We start from the raw sequence: 17,035 nt of genomic DNA, 5'->3' as shown, positions 1-17,035 counted from the left end.
GTATACACTGCGCATGTGCACGCTGCTCCACCCATTGATATGGCGCCTGGTGCACCTCGGCAACATTCCCCTCTTCGTGTGACAGCTAAAATCCTCCGGGTGGTAACGTGCACCCGGGGCCGCCAGGGTTCCTCCTGCTGGGGGCGGAGGGAGCGATCGGCGTCCATCTTCCGATCCCTCCCATTGGTTGGCAGAGCCAGCCGTGGGCGGGGGGCCGGTGCTGATTGGAAGCGGCAGGAGCAGCTGGTGTTCCGCTAGCCAATCCGCTCCCGTCAGCTGACGGGCGAGTCGCGCGGGGCAGACACGTGTGGGAGGGCAGCTGCCCGCACGGCCGGGGAGCGTAGGGCAGCCCCCAGCGGGGCGAGCTGGGGAGCCCGAGCCCGAGCCCGAGCCCGGTGCAGCGCCGGGCTCTCTCCCTCGCTGGGTCTCTGCAGCCCCCGGCATGGCTGGGGAGAAGCCCCTCACCGTGGTGACCTGCACAGCCCCTGTCAACATCGCGGTCATCAAGTACTGTGAGTGTCCCCCTGCCCCTCTGGCCTGCCGGGGCTTGGTGCCCTCGGTCCCCGGGCAGCGCCCGGAGGGTGGTGGGCACCGCGTATCCCGCAGTCGCCCCCAGGAAGGCCCTGGAGTCGGCAGCGGCTGCAGTTTTCAGTGACCAAACGCCCGCGTCTCTCTGTGAGACTGTGTAAGCTCCTCGGGGCAGGGGCTGCGCCTTCCAGCGGGCTGGCGCTTTCCACCCCGGTCCCTCCAGAGAGGCCTCTCAGCAAGGGCAGGGGAGGGGTGAGGGGGGCTGGGCCAGGAGAAGAGCCCTGTCAAAGCCTGTCTCACTGAATCTGCAAGTCTTGGGGGAGCTGAAAGTTACCAAATGTGGTTGCCCAAGCAAAGTCCCTTTCAGACTCCGTCTAACAGGCCTGGGACGCTGGCTGGACCAAGCACAGGATGGGGGCGTAACTAGGGAAAAGGCCTCTACGTGGGCTCTTGGCATCCTGTTCAGCCCCGTGTTCCCTGCCAGGCGGGCCATTAGGCCCGTCTTTAATGGGCCTGGCTTCGGCTTGTTCTCTGGTCCTGAGTTCGCAGATGTTGCCCTTGTTTATTTGTCTTGGTCTCTGCTGTGGAAGCGCCTCCAGTTGTCATGGCCATACGCACTGTAGGGGTTAATAAATTAAAACAGAGGCCGTGGTTAAGTAATCAGCACCGGGTTAGGCGGGCAAAATGAATTCTGCAGCCGTGATCTCGTCAAACCTGTTCCTTGTAGCCACTTCACTGTGGATTATTTGGAAGCGACTTGTGTGTCTCTCTCTTATTGCATTTTTGGGCTTCTCTGATGAGTCTCCATATGCCTGAGGGGTAACTGCTGAGGGAGGAGCCTGAGTGATAAACTGTTTGCTGAGAGCCCTGTTCTAACGATGGGACGGGGGGCTCTCGGGGCTGATTTTACTCTCTAATCTCTTCCAGGGGGGAAGCGAGACGAAGAGCTGATTTTACCCATCAATTCCTCTCTGAGCGTCACCCTGCACCAGGACCAGGTTGGTATGAACTTGTAATACAAGCCCAGGAAAGATGTTTCTTGGGAGTGAATTGGAGCTGAGGCTGCTAGAGAAGAGAGATCGTTCACAGTGGGACTGGAGCAGAGTGGGGGGGGGTTCATTTGGGAGTGAAAAAACAGCAGCTGCTCTTCTTCTGGGAACAATCAGGCAAATGTTCAAGGAAAGAGGTGGTAACTTTCTTTCCAAAGGACTTGGAATGATGGACCACCATGGGAGAAACGTCTGCCCCAAAGTGTGGTTTGCTGTAAACCCCATTGTAAGTGTGTCATAGAAATATTTCCCCTCTACTTTCTAGATTGTTGTCTAGTGCGTTCCCAAGGACCAGTCCAAGTCCTGTCTGTGGCTCCTGTCCCTTCTCTTGGGAGAATATTCCACAGCCTCCTGAGTCACAGCATCTGGACTCATTTCCTGATATTTACCCAGCATTTTCCCTTTTCTTATTTTTAATCTCATTTGGGCCAGTTCCTCCCTTGGTGTAATCATTAACTCCTGAGAATTCAGTGGAGTTCCCTTTCGCCCTTCGTTTTTAGATCCCTGTGATCTGGCCCTCTGCAGTGTTTGAACTGGCTGTGCTTAGAGATACTATCCATCCAACGGGTATTAGCCTCATTGCTTTCCCGCAGGGCGAGGGGGGTGCAGCCTAGTGGAAGGCAGGGACTGGGATCGGAAGGGCTCTCAGGTTGGCCTGTACTGAAGTGCTGGCCTAGTCTTAGGTGAGGTGACCAGATTGTCTCATTTTATAGGGACAGAGAAAGAAAGACTCGACACCAATTTGCAGGATAACGCGAGGAGGCAAAAGCTGCTTTTCTGATTTCACCTGCCCTCTTTTATTATCTAAGAGTTAACACATGCGCAATTGCACAGCACAAATCAAGATCTTCTTACAAAAATCTTCCATCACAAGCTCAATAACATAGCAAGTTGCAAAACAGCCCCACCCAGCTGCAGACACGGCAGTCCTGTGAGAAACTGCAAGGGGGGGGAAGTTACAAAACACCGCCAGATGCAAACGGGGCTGTCTGTGTGAAAGTACAGGGGAGGATGGAGGAAAGCCAAGTTCCTGTGATAAGAAACCGGGTGTGCCCAGCTTGCAGACAAGAACAAGATGCCTCAATAATAAGATATCCAGGCCTGTGGGCCCGAGGTCATTCCTACAGGACAGTCCTGATTTTTGGGATTTTTCTTATATAGACTCCTATTTACCACCACCACCCCACCCCCCCGGTCCCAATTTTTCACATTTGCTGTCTGGTCACCCTAGTCTCCAGTGACTTGTTACACCTCAGTCCCGAATAGACACTTGGTTTAAACTGCACTTCTAGGGCCTTGGGAAGGTCATGGCCAGTGTCGCTCTCATAAAGGTGAGAGGTGCCAGCCCGTCTTGTGGCTGTCAGGGATGCCTCTTCCCATGTTCCCACCGGAAGGAGTATTGCCTGGTAACAGGAACCACCTGGGTTCTCTCCCCACATCTGCCACTGGCTTGCTGTGTATGGCCTTGGGCCAGTCACTTCCCACCTCCGTGCCTCAGTTTCCCCATGTGTAAAGTGGGAGTGATAGAATTTACCAACTGCTGGGGGTTACGTGGCTGTGAGATCCCAGGTAAGCGGTGGTATAAATAGAAACCTTTTATTATTATCCTAGCAAAATGTGTAAGCCGCTGTCCCGTGGGCTAAGGGGTTAGGGGCACCTAGCTTTTGCTCTATGTACACGTGTGGTGAGAGTGGAGCCGCTCTGTAAAACAAAGTAAACGTTGCAGAGAATCCTTTCACACATTCATCAGGGCGGGATGGCAGCCAGTGTGGGGAGGGGGGTGTCCAGTGGACAGGATGCTGGACTGGGAGTTGAAAGATCATGGTTCTAGTCCCACCTGTGCCACTGACCTCTGCTGACCTTGGGCAAGTCTCTTCCGCCTGTATCAGCTCTTCAGGGGACTGTGTCACTGCCTGTGTACAGCACCTAGCACAATGGGGGCCTTTGGGTGCTGCTGTGACAGAGAGCAATCGTGATGCGTTAGAATAATTCTGGGCTTTTGTTCTTCCTCGTCATAAATAGAACTTGATCCACAGCCCCCTCTGCGGTGGGGGATGGGGCCTTCGTGTGACCCCATGGGTGGTGAATAGTGGCCACTGCCGCAGGGCGGGATGGGGCTCAGCACCAGTCTCCAGAGCTAATTCTAATCGTGTGCTTGCATGGTGCTGGAGCGCCCCCTGCAGGCCCTGGCTGCAGCTCAGCGCGTTCTGATCTCTCCCTCCCAGCTTAAAACCACCACCACAGCCGCCATCAGCAGAGACTTCAAAGAGGACCGGCTCTGGCTGAACGGGGAGGCAGCCGACGTCGGGCACCCACGGCTGCAGTCCTGCCTGCGGGAGAGTGAGTATCCTGGTGGTGGGCAGGGCAGGCACAGCCAGCTGGGCTGGTGTGAGCAGCTGGCATTGCCAGGGAGCAGGCCCCAGTTTGAGCCCCCAGCTCTCTCTGCCTCTCTTGCAAGGGCAGTGCCATGTGCCTCAGGGGAACCTTTCCTGGTTGATCAGGGAACTGCACAGTCTCTCCCAGACCTAGACATTGTGCTTACACCAGGCCGGTGGCCAGAATACAGGACTGAGGGGTGTGTAGGGGCAGTGTAAAGGAGGGGGCTCATTGGGCTCCCAAAGCAGGCAGGTTCCCTCACCTGTGGGGAGGGCAAGCGGCTGAGGTCTGTCTCAGTCCCTTGGGTTTCCCATATACTTCCAAGTTGCTGGGAGCATGATTCCCACTAGGCATGCTCAGTACCTCCCTACAAGGCCATATGCAAACTGCAGGTGGGACTCTTGAGGTCCATTCCCAGCCATGCCACTGGTTCCCCATGTGACCCTGCACAGGATGCGGCCCTGCTCTGTGCCTCAGTTAACCCCTCTGTAAAACCTCCCCCCTATTCTTCGGGGATCGAAGGGTTGTATTTAAAGCTTGGGAAGTGCTTTGAGACCCTTGCTGATTAGGGGGTGGAGACTGCTTCTCTGGGACGTACCCCACGCCCTGAAAGTCCCTTGTGCTACCCCAGCACAGGCCCTCTCCTCCCCTGCCCAGAATCCATCCGGGAGAGCAAGGAGGGGCATGCAGATACCGCTGGCTGGCACCATGGCCCTGCTGCTTCCACCTCACTCATAGTCTTCTCTCCAGCATCCCAGGGGTTAATTCCCAACACAGGCAGCTGGTCCCGCCAGCTGTGGGGAGGGGGTGAAAGGTGCTACCCATGGACCTGCCACCTCCAGCCCAGCCCCCGTGGAACCCACTGGGGCAGGTCAGATGCCTCCTGAACATCTAAGCTCCACTCTGCTGTGTCCTGCAGTGCGCCGCCTGGCCAGGAAGCGGAGGGGCGGCAGTGCTGGGGCTGTAGTCCCCCTCAGCCTGGCCTACAAAGTGCACGTTGCCTCGGTGAACAACTTTCCCACGGCGGCCGGCCTGGCGTCCTCAGCAGCGGGGTACGCCTGCCTGGGTGAGTGTGTGGGTGTGAGCCCTGCTCCTGGGTCCTGCCCCTCCCCCACTCTCAGGAGAGGGGAGCGGGTGGTGTGTATGTGCTGGGCTGTCCCTGCTCCTGGCTCTTGAGAGGGGGTGCCGGGCTGTCCCTTTGGGGGCAGGGTGTGTGTGGGCAACTCTGGAGGGAGTGGAGGATGGGCTGTCCCTGCCCTGTACCGGTCTGCTATGGCCCCCCTTCCTCACTCATTGCTGGGCTGTGCTACAGAGGGGTTGGGAGAGAAGCCTTGGGGGGGCCGTCTGGGGACAAGTGACCCTGGGATAGGCCCAGGGGGCTGGATGCTGGCGGAGCCCTGGGGCCAGGCCCTGTGGGTGGGGAGCGAGTCCCCTAGCCGTGCTGACCTCACCCCGTCTCGTGTCCCAGTGCACACCCTGGCCCGGCTGTACGGCGTGGAGGGTGAGCTCTCCGAGGTCGCCCGCCAGGGCTCAGGCAGCGCCTGCAGGAGCATGCTGGGGGGCTTCGTGCAGTGGCTGATGGGGGAGCGGCCCGATGGCAAGGACAGCATTGCCCAGCAGGTGGCGCCAGAGACGCACTGGCCGGAGCTCAGAGTGCTCATCCTGGTGGTGAGTGAGAACCGGGTGCCGGCCCAGGGGTCCGGTATCCCTAGGTCACGGCATCCATCCAGCCTGAGCATGGGGGGGGGCAGGAAAAGCATTATGGGATGGCGAGAGCTAGTGGCTGCTTCTGCGCTAGGACTCCTGGGTTCTGTTCCCAGCTCTGGAAGGGAAGTATGGGCTAGTGGTTAGAGCAGGGACCTTGGCATCAGGACTCCTGGGTTCTGTGCCAGCATCTCCTGCTTACTAGACCTTGGGTGAGTCACTCTCACTCCCTGTGGCACATTTTTCCCCTGCAGTCCTAGGTCTTCCTCCCGACAGGGCTGGAGGTATGTTCCAGACGGGATTCTGGCTAATACAGCTCTCGCAAGCAGTCCTGTCTGAGCCTGAGAACCTGGGCTCCAGGGTTTGCTGCACCTTCACTTGGGAGGGAGAGCAGTGTCCATTCCTGGTGTGCTGGGGAGCGTGGAGTCAGTGTGGCCTTGAGGGTTTAGGGGTGAGATACTTCCAAGGATGTCACAATTTGGGTGGGGCAGCTGACTGCACCCAGGTGGTGAGATCTGCTTCCCAGGCATCTGGGGGCTGCTGCACCTTCCTCTGGGTGGGGAGAGCCCTTGAGGATGCTGATGCCAAGTGCTTTCTCCCCCCTGCAGGTAAGCGCTGAGAAGAAGCCGGTGGGCAGCACGGCTGGGATGCAGACAAGCGTGGACACCAGCCCATTGCTGAAGGTTTGAGGCGGGAGCCCTGTTTTCAGCCCTGTGCCACGCGGGTGGTGAACGGGTGGGGGCAGGTGTTTCTCTTGCTCACGTTTGATCTAGCTGCCACTGCAATGCTGCTGGGGTGGATGGGGGCACTAGAGTTTGGAATAACCCCCAAATCACTCAAATCCCAGAGCACAGGAGGCCTGCAGCTAACTCCTGCCTCCCTCACCTCCCCTGTGCTCCAGCACCTGCCCCTGGAGTCATGCTGGGGGGTGTTTGACTCCTGACCCTGGAATTGTGGGATTTGGTGGCATCTGAACTCTCCTGCTTCGGGGCCTGAGGTGACCTCTAGCTAATGGTGGCCGGGAAGGGGTGGGTGGGTTATTCCATCCGTGCTGTCTGCAGGGCTGCAGGGCCAGATGCCCTGCTCCCTTGCAAAATATGCCGGACCTTCGAGTGCATTTGATGGTGTTTTTCCAGCTCCTTCCAACACAACGAATCCATTTCAGTGCTACTTGAGCCCTGGTCACCAGAGTGACTGAGCGCCTTTGAATGCACTCAGAGAAACTGCTCGTGGCCGGCGGGCTGTGATGCAGTGTGGCTGGAGACACTGAGACCTGCTAGCGTTGAGTCTCCTCCTCCGGGGCTGCTGGATCCGAGGGTGTTGCCTTCACATTGGGGAGGTTTTACTAGTGGGTGACCAGGCTGTACCCAGCTGCCATGGGCCAAGTTTTCTGACAGCTGCCGGAACTGTGTTAACAACTCAGCCAGCAGCGGCATTGTGATGTGACTGGGGACGTGTCTCGGGAGACCCTTTGTAGCTGAAGCACTAATTCTATTCCAAGGGTGGGAGGGAGATTTGGGAGGCCCCCACCCCACCCTCCGCATCCCCTTCAAAGCAGGACAAAGCAGCCGTGCTCTGGCCCCTGGTGGGGAGGGACTGTTAGCAGTGGTTCACAGTCATGCTGGAAGGGCATAATGAGTGGGGTCCCGCAGGGATCGGTTCTGGGTCCCATTCTGTTCAATATCTTCATCAGTGATTTAGATAATGGCATAGAGAGAACACATAAAGTTTGCAGAAAGTACACGGCTGGAGGGGTATCCGTGCTTATTTTGGGACAGGATTTAAAATTCAAAATGCTCCAGGGACAACTGGAGAAATGTTCTGAGTCATAGGATGAAATCAATAAGGACAAATGCAAGTCTTCATTTGGAAGAACGTAGTGCACACACGAAAATGGGAATGGCGCTAGAGAGACTGTCGAAAGGATTGGGGTTCGAGTTTGGATTCACCAATGGGTAATGTGAAGTCTAACAGTAGTAACCGCACGTTGCAAAAGAAGCAAAAAAGAGGTTTCTACTTTGGGCTGTATAAGCAGAGTGTTGTAAGACAGAGACACGAGAGTTCTCCACTCGCACTCCGCACTGAATTGCATTAACTGGGCGTTTGGGTGCCAGGTCTTTGTGTCTTCTGTTTTTTTTCTTATTTTTCAGATTTTGTTTTCTTATTGGAAGGTGTGGGCGACTGGGAGAAGCCAGAGAAGAGCAACAAAAATGATTTAAAGTCGAAAACGGACAAGGAGGAGATTGACTGTGGGTTGTTTTAGTCTGGGAAGAGAAAGACTGAGAAGAGGACATAACGTTTTTCAGTACAAAATAGGTTGTATACAGGAAGGAGGAAATGGTCTTAACGCTCTGAGGTAAGAACAAGACAGCAAGAGAGTCCTGTGTAACTGCGAAGCAATTGTGGCAGTATCATTGTGTGAGAGAGAGGAGGTGTGATAGGAGACGTTAGGGTTGTCACCCACTTCCAGTGGATCGGGGTGGTGTAAGATCGCCATGAATAAATTGCCTCGGGAGGTTTTGGAGTCTCCATCATTGGAGATTTTTAAGAGCAGGTTGGAGAAACACCTGTCAGGGATGGTCTAGATAATACTTAGTCCTGCCATGAGTGTGGGATCTGGAATAGATGACCTCTCGAGGTCCCTTCCAGTTCTGTGATTCTAGGACTCCTCCAGCTCTGCTGTCTCTGACCCTCTTCTGGCTTTTTCCCTGCCTTTGCAGGGGCATGTTGGTGGGTGGGGCCTTGCTGGGAGCAGCTCCTCCCAATGGTTGTGGGGGGGCAGCCCCCCCACTGTGATGAGGTGCCCTCGCTGGGTGATGGTGCCAAGTAGATGGCACAGGTGCCCAACATAGTAATGACTTTGTGGGTCTCCCCATCCCAGTGTAATGGGGTGCCTCCCACCCCCCGATGTAACTGTCCCTGTTGCCCCCATTGCAGCACCGCGCAGAGGCGGTGGTGCCGGAGCGCATGGCCCAGATGATCCAGTTCATCCAGCAGCGAGACTTTGAGGGCTTTGGCCAGCTGACCATGAAGGACAGCAACCAGTTCCATGCCACCTGCCTGGACACCTTCCCTCCTATCTTCTACCTCAACGATGTCTCCTGGCGCATCATCGCCCTAGCCCACCGATTCAACGCGCATCACGGCAAGACCAAGGTGGGCTCAGTACGGGATACGCGGACGGAGCTGACATCAGGGGTGCATGGCCTGGCACTTCGGGCAGGGCCTCCTGGTTCAGAGAGGGGCTTGTCCTTGTACCAAGGTGACAGGGTCAGGGGAGCGAGTGTCAGAGCCCTGGGATTGGAGAGTGGTGCCTGTCCACTCAGAACATGTGCCATGTACCGGTAGAGCCATTGACCACCCCTTTGAGATCTGCTGTGCTAGGCGCTACAGTAGGATTGTGGGAGTTGGGAGACTTTTACCACGTTCTCCCCTGGCACCCAAGAGTCCCTCACAACCGTGTACAATTGTCCACCATGCGCTGTGGCTTGGAGCAGCACTGGGAACTCGGGGGTATGTGCCAAGAAGACACCACTTCCAGTGCAGTCAGGGTGCCGGGGCAGGACAGCGAACAGGTGTAGGGCTGCACTGACTTGTGACCGCTACGCAGGAGGTAACTTCCTAGTGGAGTGATGCCCCGTAGAGGGCTCCGGTGTGTGACAAAAGGCTCCTTGCTGCCCCAGAGGACCTGTCCCTAGGAAACCAACTAAAATCAGCCTCCCTGTGTGAGTGATTTATCCTGTCTGCCTTCTGCCACTCACCTTGCAGCTCCTACCCCGCTTCCCCAGTGACTAACCTTCAGCAAATCTCCATCACACATCCCTGTTTGTGGGAAATGCATGGGATCTCGCGGCCCCGATTCCTGAGACGTGATAGGGTCGAGCAGTTGGTAGATGAGCGGGCGAGGTGCAGGTGGCTCACATGCTTCAGGGGGCCTGTTCCTCTCTGTGGGGCTTAGGGAGGGATCCCCACCCCAGATGCAGCTGTCAGGGGGTGGGGAGGTGGTTTCTTCTGTGGCACCAGGCCTTGCCCATGAATACTGGATTAAATGGACCCCTGGGCAGGATCTGTTTGCCCACCCAGCTGTGTTAGCACCAGCCCCGTTGCATGGCAGGGGGAGGGAATGTGCATCTCACTGGTGGCAAATGAAACAAGAAGCAGCTGCTGCTTTTCGAGCAGGTATTTCTCTCTGGCCAGTCCCATTCACCTGCCCCCTGAATTCCCTGCTCGGGTGCCAGTGTGCTGCAGGGCACCGACTGTGGAGTCATGCCCTGGGCCAGCAAAGGCTGCAGCTGTGAGGCCGGGCGAGTGTTTAGGACCAGGGCACCGAGCGCTGGAGCCTGCTGGGGACCGGCAGCCCTGCGCTAACCACATCCGCTCTGTCATAGGTGGCGTACACCTTCGACGCCGGCCCCAACGCCGTGGTCTTCACCCTGGCGGACACAGTGGATGAGTTTGTGGAAGTGGTGAAGTGCAGCTTCCCTCCGGGGTCTAATGGAGACCAGTAAGTCGCAGGCGGTGTGCTGGGGGCTGCGGGTCGGGACTGGGGTGTGGGACAGTGCTGCTCAGCATTGAGGGGTATCGGTAGGGCTGAGGAAGGCTGGGGTTCCCAGGCTTGGGCTAGCAGGGGAGGGGGCTGCAGGCTGGGATTGGTTTGGCGCTGGCGGGGTCTGCCGCAATGGACTAAGGCGGGAGTGCTCGGAGTTTGGTCTCGGCCTGGTAACAGAGCCAGTCTGCAGCAGATGAGGGGGCAGCCCGAGGTGTCCTGGTGTGGCGGGGGCAGGGGATGACTGGGAGGGCAGTGACTCCCAGCCCCATTTGACCCCCCATCTCCCCTCTCTTGGGGTGTGCACTGCCTACCCTCCCCAATACCCCCTTTGTGCCCCCGCAGGTTCCTGAAGGGGCTGCCGGCCAGGCGCGCCTCGCTCTCGGAGGAGCTGCTCTCTGCTGTGGTGCTGGAGCCTGTTCCTGGGGCGATCCGGTACATCCTCCTCACCAAGGTACGGTGCGGGGCTGGGCCTGAGGCAGGTTGCCTCAGGAGGGGCTGTCGCAGACCCGGGCCCATCCACGCTGGGGAGCTCGAACGTGGCTGGACCCCAGGCTTGACTGCCTGCAGTGGCAGAAAGAAACCGTGTTTGCTCAGCCTGGAGTGAGGAACGAGGGGGGCAGGTCTGTTTGACTCCCCTCTGGGTCTCTGGCCACGCTCTGAACCCGAGTCTGAATTGGGGTGGGAAGGGGTTTAGGTCCTCCTCCCCCATCCCCATTGCAAAGGCTGGCCCCTTGTAAGGACGAGCCCTGTGCCATTGGGGAGCCGGTTCCTTGGGCAGGTCTGAGCACTGTGCAGATAGACTCTCTCATCCAGGCCTTGTCTACACTGCCACTTTCTCGCTCAGGGGTATGGAAAAACCCCCCTCCCCCCATGCTTCAGGTTTCAGCGCTGTAAAGCACCATTGTAGCCTGTGCCCCAGCACTGGGAGCTGCACCCCTTGGGGGGCTGGGCTTTTTACATTTCTCTCCCCCAGTGTTGGTGCTGCAACAGCGTTTTAACATTTCTAGTGAAGACAAACCCTGAGTTCTTTCCCGGCAGCTGGCCCCGCCCCATGCTAGCTCCTGCTTCCTCTTTCTCTGAGCACTAGCGAAACACTCAGCTGTCCCGTAGCTCATCAGCCGCGTGGAATCAGGGCCTGCAGGAGTCACGTGGCTCCCAACCATGGGTTTGGCCAGTGCTGGTGTGAGAGGAAAGCAGTGTGTGATGCAAGGTGTCCCCTGGCATCATGGGGTTAAATCCAATGTACCCACCAGAGTGCAGAGGGGAGACCTGGAGGCAAGCATCCAGTTAAGGGCAGGATGCAGGCGGCATTGGAGAGGGAGCAGGCTGCTGGTGCTGACTTCGTCATCCCAGATTGGATCGTGAGGTTTGCAGATCTGCAGTGGCAGGAGACAGACCACTGGCCTGCCCACCTCTGGCAGTGCAGTGCTCAAAGGGGGCTTTCTTCTAACTTCCCCCCTAGACAGGGCACCCTGTTTGTTTGGTGCTGTCTGAACCCTCTGCTGTGTATGTAAAGCCCAGTGTCTGGGTCCCTCGCTTGTAGCATCCACGGGGTCCCAGTAGCCCTCTCCAGCTCCCCTCTGTGATGTGTGGCTTTGTTCCTCTTGTAGCCAGGGCCGGGACCTCAGTCTCTGGACGATCCCAGCCTACATCTGCTGGGAGCAGATGGGCTTCCCCGCCCCAGCGCCTGAGCGGCCCCCCCTGCGGAGCAGCCGTCCGGCACCCTTCAGCTACAGAGACACGCTGAGCAAAGACACCTCCAGCCCATGGGGAACGTGGATTGTGACGATGCTGTTTCAGTCGCTGGCTCTCAGGAGAGCGAAGAGGCATTCGGGGCTTGGTCTTGGGGAACCTATCCCAGCAGGGCTTGAGGATCGCCAGTGAGATATAGTCTGGGAGAAGGTTTTTTAGGTCCTGCTGCTCCCTCTGTGGGGATTTAATGCTGGGGAAGAGCGCTGGTGACCAAAGCCCGGTCACAGAACACACGCCACCTGGCCAGTGGCAGTGTCCCCATGCTGCCCAGCCAGGGCTGCTCCCTGCGTCTGCTGGGGCCCCTCAGGAAAGGAGGGTCCTATCTCATAGCCAATTCTGCCAGCAAAGGAGGGCAGTTGTGATGAGGCTGCTCAGCTGCTAGGAAAAGGACTGAGATGCCACGGCAAACCGCTTCCAGATGGGAACAGCTCCTGGTGCCAGCTGCTCCAGGCTCTTTCTGGTGGGGCCTGATCCAGACTGACCTAGAGATGAAGGGCTCACTCATCGCCTTAGCCAGCTGGTGCCGCTCTCCAGCACAGATCACACCGTCCCACGCTGCACCAACTGAGAAGCTGGGTTTTAAAAATAGAGCAATAGGAGCAACTTTGAAATGTCCCTGCTTCCTTGTTGGTTTTTAGGTATTAATGCCCATGAATATCACTTTCTGAACCCAAGTGTCTGCTCAGTTTTTACATTCCTCCCCTGCTTTCCTTTGACCTGTTAAGGACCAGCGGGAGACACCCAGAGGGATGGGGGAGAGGATGTTGTCCAGGAAGAGGCTGAAAATGAAGGAGGTAGATTAAATTCCTGCATTACATTAGCAGCACTAACCGGTCCAGTCCCACCACACATGTAGGATTATTTCTTTCCATGGTGATTCCACAGCTACTGTAGCAAACATTTAGAATAAAAGCCCTGCTGTCTGGGGCAAATTCTGGTTACGTTCTGCCTACCTCCCGTTCCCTTATGCAGTTCCAGTTGTAGGAGTTATTCTTTGCTTCCCCTCCTAATAACAACCCCCCCACATGCTCCTAGCACACAGGTCGCCAACGTGGTGCCCACGGGTGCCATAGTGCCTGCTGGGGCATCTAAGTACACCCAGGTACTGACCGGCGGATGGGCATCCGCCGACAAGCTGCGTCATCCAGAGGCAATTTTCGGTGGCGAGACCTATTGACATTGCCGCTTGTCAGTGGCATTTCAGCAGATGCTCATCCGCCGCCACGGTCCTCCATGGCTCGTCCAGATGAAAAAGGTTGGGGACCACTGTGTGGAATGCTGGTGCTGTGTGCTGCTCAACAGCTGCAGTGTTCCACCCCAGAGGTGGCTGCATTTCAGAGGTAGGTGAGTGATCACTAGTGTATACAGCCACTGCAGTACTTGAACTGGAAGACATGTCGTAGCCAACTGTTCTAGCAGCTGTAGTGTTCAGAATCATTTCCTAATGTCCCATAGCTCCTCCTCTTATCAGCCCGCTTACTCATGAGGAGCTTGGCTACAGGCTGCCTGGTTGGTGAGGTTTTTTTAAAGCCTTTCCTCATCGCTCATTCCAACGCTGTGGTGGCTCTTCTCCCCTGTGCTTGTGACCTATCTGGTCCTGATGAAATCCCCAGTTTGGCGGAAGTTCTGGGGTGAGGGTTGCTATAGAAATAGTGTTGCCCATTCAGAAATTCAGGGGGGCTAGAGCTGTCAGTGGGGTAATGTGTGTGTGTGTGGGGGGGGGAGTTGCGTCACCTCCTGGGTCAAAGTAAAAGTTGGGGGCAGGCCCAGAAATGTGTGTCGATGGTAGAGCTCTGCCTGATGTCTTTGTAGGGGTATCTTGAAGGCCGGGGCGGTGGCCGTCTTCCTGGCCTGGGAGGAAAGTGGCTGATCCAAGAAGGGAGGAGACAGGCAGCGTTTGGTGTAAATCCAGGGTTGGGGGATAAGATGAAGGGAGCATTGGGGTGAGAAGGCCTTAGCCGGCTCCGGAGTCAAGGAGGAACTGCCTTTTATCAACCCACAAGCATGAGGAAATCGATCCATTTCCTCATCAGCTGATGGCAGCTGTGACCCCTTCAGCTGTGGCTTGCAAACCCGAGGCTGGGTGCTGTAACCAGAGGCTTGAGTGAAAGCATTTCAGGCTGGGCTGGACCCAAGGGTCCTGTCCCGTACCTCACCTGCAGAGCTGTTGCTCTGCTGTTTTCAGAGGCGGTCTGGACACCTAGCAGCCTTCCTCTTGTTCCCCACCTATCTGGAGAAAGGGAACAGGGCAGCAGGTATCTCTGTGTGCCATGATTCCACAGCTTTTGTTAACGCCCCTTGGGCTCTTGGCCTTCATGCAAATTGTATCTCAGCTGTCAGGGCCTGACGGAAGTGATTCTCCCCCCACTGCTTTGGGTGAGCAGCGTTGGGCCTGCAGAGAGCCTGAGTTCAGTCCCTGCTCTGCCACGGCCATGCTCTGTGAGCACGAGCGGGTCCCTTTGCCTCTCTGTGCCTCAGTTTCCCCAGCTTTAACCTAGTTAAGTGCTGCGAGATCTGATGAAAGGCTCCATATGAGCACGGTTGTATTCCTACAGCCCTGCATGCGTGTCCTTGTATGGCCCTTAGGATCACAGTCCCTATACTGCACCCAGTTTCTGAAGAATGCAAAGAGCACAAGCTCCAGTACCAAGGAATGTGCCCGCCAAACAACCTTCCCCGTTGTGCCCTACCCGAGGAAGGTTGGCCTAAAGGTTAGGTGAGGCCCTGCAAGTCCAGAGTGGTGGATCCCGTTCCCAGCCCTAGTGCTGCCTCTATGAGTGATGCTGTCATACAGTCACAGTGTTTAATGCCAGAAGGGACCACTGACCCCCACCCCAAACGCAACCACCAAACTGAGACCAGCATACTGCAGGGGGTGGGGGAGAAGGCAGGAGTGAGTGAAGTGCACTAGTGCCCGAGTCCCCCCAGGGGAAGGAAGATGTGTGATACACCTAGATAATTCTGGCAAGTGACCCCCACCCACGTGCTGCAGAGGAAGGTGAAAACCACCGCCAGTCTCACCGGGGCCCTCCGCACGGTCCCCCTCTTCAGCCCCGGCCCACCCTGCGGTCCCCTCTCCAGCCCCGGCCCGCCCCACGGTCCCCTCTCCAGCCATGGTCCCCTCTCCAGCGCTGGCCCACCCCGTGTCCCGTCTCCAGCCCCGGCCCTCCCTGTATCCCGTCTCCAGCCGCAGCCCACCATGCGGTCCCCTCTTCAGCCCTGGCCCTCCCCATGTCCTGTCTCCAGCCCCGGCCCGCCCTGCGGTCCCCTCTCCAGCCATGGTCCCGTCTCCAGCCCCGGCCCATCCCGTGTCCTGTCTCCAGCCGCAGCCCACCCTGCGGTCCCCTCTCCAGCCGCGGTCCCCTCTCCAGCCATGATCCCTTCTCCAGCCCCGGCCCACCCCGTATCCTGTCTCCAGCCCCGGCCCACCCTGCGGTCCCCTCTCTGGCCATGATCCCCTCTCCAGCCCCGGCCCACCCCGTGTCCCGTCTCCAGCCGCGGCCCGCCCCGCGGTCCCCTCTCCAGCCCTGGCCCGCCCCACGGTCCCCTCTCCAGCCATGATCCCCTCTCCAGCCCTGGCCCACCCTGCGGTCCCCTCTTCAGCCATGATCCGCTCTCCAGCCCTGGCCCATTAGTTGGCAAAACCAGTTTCTCTGCCCTGGTTGTCACCACTTTCACTGCTGGAGAAAGGCGTCTCAGTGTCCCTGGATTGAGACGGTAGATCTCATTTCTCTTAGCTTTGCTTGCTATATTTACCTGCCAGTGGATAATTTCCACTCATGCATCTGACGATAGTGGGGTATTCACCAACGAGTAACGCTCGATGCTCCAAAACGGTGCTGTTTAGTTTACAAGGATGCCACAGGATTCTGTGCGCATTTCTGAGTTGTGAGCTCTGCTGATGTAAACTTGCGAATAGACACGCCCTAGACATGTTAAAAGATTAAGGCCCAAGAACATGCAAGGGGGGAGGGCCATTTGCGTTAGGTTCACGTTCGGGCTTATGGCTTGGGGAGTGTAAGAGAAGGGTTGAAGAATGGGCGGGTGGTGGCAGGTGATTAAAGTGATACTTATTGATCCTTGTGGACCTCTTTGGACGTTATTTTTTCTTGCTTAGACACAAAAAATCCTGAGGCGTCTGTTAGTCTCAGGAACCGAATCTCCAGTGAACGGTCCTGGGCAACTGGGCTGTTATTGGTCTTGTTCATCTAGAATCAGTTGCCGCTTTACGCGATGCGGCGCGGGGCAGGGTTAGTCGGCCTCCGCTGGAGGCTTGGGATGTCAGGGCTGGGGTTGTTTGGGTTTTGTAGCAAGGGAAAGATGTGATGGGCTGTGCGGGGAAACAAGAAGTTTCTTAAGCGTTGGGCCGCTGCCTCTGAGGAAGTAGCACGTCTCCCTTAGCACTAAACCCTCCCTCTGGCTAGTGCTCATGGGCTTTTCATGCCAAATACGCTGGCCCGGGGTTCAGTCCAGTGAGGTAAGAGCTCAGGCAACTTCTGTCCTCTGCTCCACACTTTTGACTGGTGATGTGGGGAGAGTGCAATCGTGGGCGTCCACTGGTGCACTAGGTGGGGGCTTTTAAAGCCACCTCTGGAACCTGTTGAGCCAGAGTGAGAGCTGCATTTCATGCACAGGTGCCAATGGACACTGTCTCCACTATCGGGACACTTTCTGCAAACTGCCCTGCTTTAGCGGCAGTTGTTGAAAATGCTCCACCTGACCAAAGTGCTGACTATCCGGCGACTATTTAGGCCCCAGCGCCTGTATGTTCCTCGCTGGGAGGGTGGCCAGCCGGGCAGTGGGGTTTTGCTGCTGTGCTCGCGCTGTGTGATGTTGAGAGTTCTGGACTGTGCTGGTGGCTTTGTCTTAACACCTGGCGGAAAAATCCCCCTGCTGAGTCCCGCCAGGGCGTTATCTCACTCGGGTACAGCCAAGTTGTCGTTCTCGTCATCTTTGGCGTAAGGCTTGGTAGTAATATCCATGCTAGGGGTTGCAGTTGGGATTGTCCTGGAGTGACTCAACTTCTCGGGCAACGATGCCCATGCGTGTATGGGTCTCCTCTAATATTGAGTCGTTT

At 57.1% G+C, this 17,035-nt stretch overlaps 2 protein-coding genes across 2 annotated transcripts in view; both read left to right on the top strand.

Annotated features, from left to right (window-relative positions):
* The first annotated feature begins 179 nt into the window (after positions 1–179).
* Positions 180–12,632, top strand: MVD (mevalonate diphosphate decarboxylase). Its single transcript, XM_032764258.2, has 10 exons — positions 180–512; positions 1,456–1,526; positions 3,803–3,917; positions 4,873–5,019; positions 5,422–5,621; positions 6,266–6,340; positions 8,595–8,813; positions 10,046–10,161; positions 10,549–10,657; positions 11,817–12,632. The coding sequence occupies exons 1-10, from the start codon at positions 443–445 to the stop codon at positions 11,895–11,897; spliced, it is 1,203 nt and encodes a 400-aa protein (XP_032620149.1). The 5' UTR covers positions 180–442; the 3' UTR covers positions 11,898–12,632.
* Positions 12,633–13,234: 602 nt separating this feature from the next.
* Positions 13,235–17,035, top strand: part of CYBA (cytochrome b-245 alpha chain) — a 14,867-nt gene continuing 11,066 nt past the window's right edge. Inside the window, exon 1 of the mRNA XM_032764268.2 lies at positions 13,235–13,471. Within this exon, the coding sequence (XP_032620159.1) occupies positions 13,441–13,471 (31 nt within the window). The 5' untranslated portion in view covers positions 13,235–13,440. The remainder of the gene's footprint in view (positions 13,472–17,035) is intronic.

This window comes from Chelonoidis abingdonii, chromosome 19 (assembly GCF_003597395.2).
Source record: "Chelonoidis abingdonii isolate Lonesome George chromosome 19, CheloAbing_2.0, whole genome shotgun sequence".
Lineage (NCBI taxonomy): Eukaryota > Metazoa > Chordata > Testudines > Testudinidae > Chelonoidis > Chelonoidis abingdonii.
This window is presented reverse-complemented; position numbering and strand designations above follow the sequence as displayed.

What these genes read in the sequence shown, in the direction of transcription:
- MVD (XM_032764258.2), top strand. Translation starts at nt 443, where the DNA reads ATGGCTGGGGAGAAGCCCCTCACCGTGGTGACCTGCACAGCCCCTGTC. An exon ending in GCAGTCCTGCCTGCGGGAGA is followed by an intron (nt 3,918 to 4,872) that starts GTGAGTATCCTG and finishes TGTGTCCTGCAG; the next exon opens with TGCGCCGCCTGGCCAGGAAG. An exon ending in AGCGGGGTACGCCTGCCTGG is followed by an intron (nt 5,020 to 5,421) that starts GTGAGTGTGTGG and finishes CTCGTGTCCCAG; the next exon opens with TGCACACCCTGGCCCGGCTG.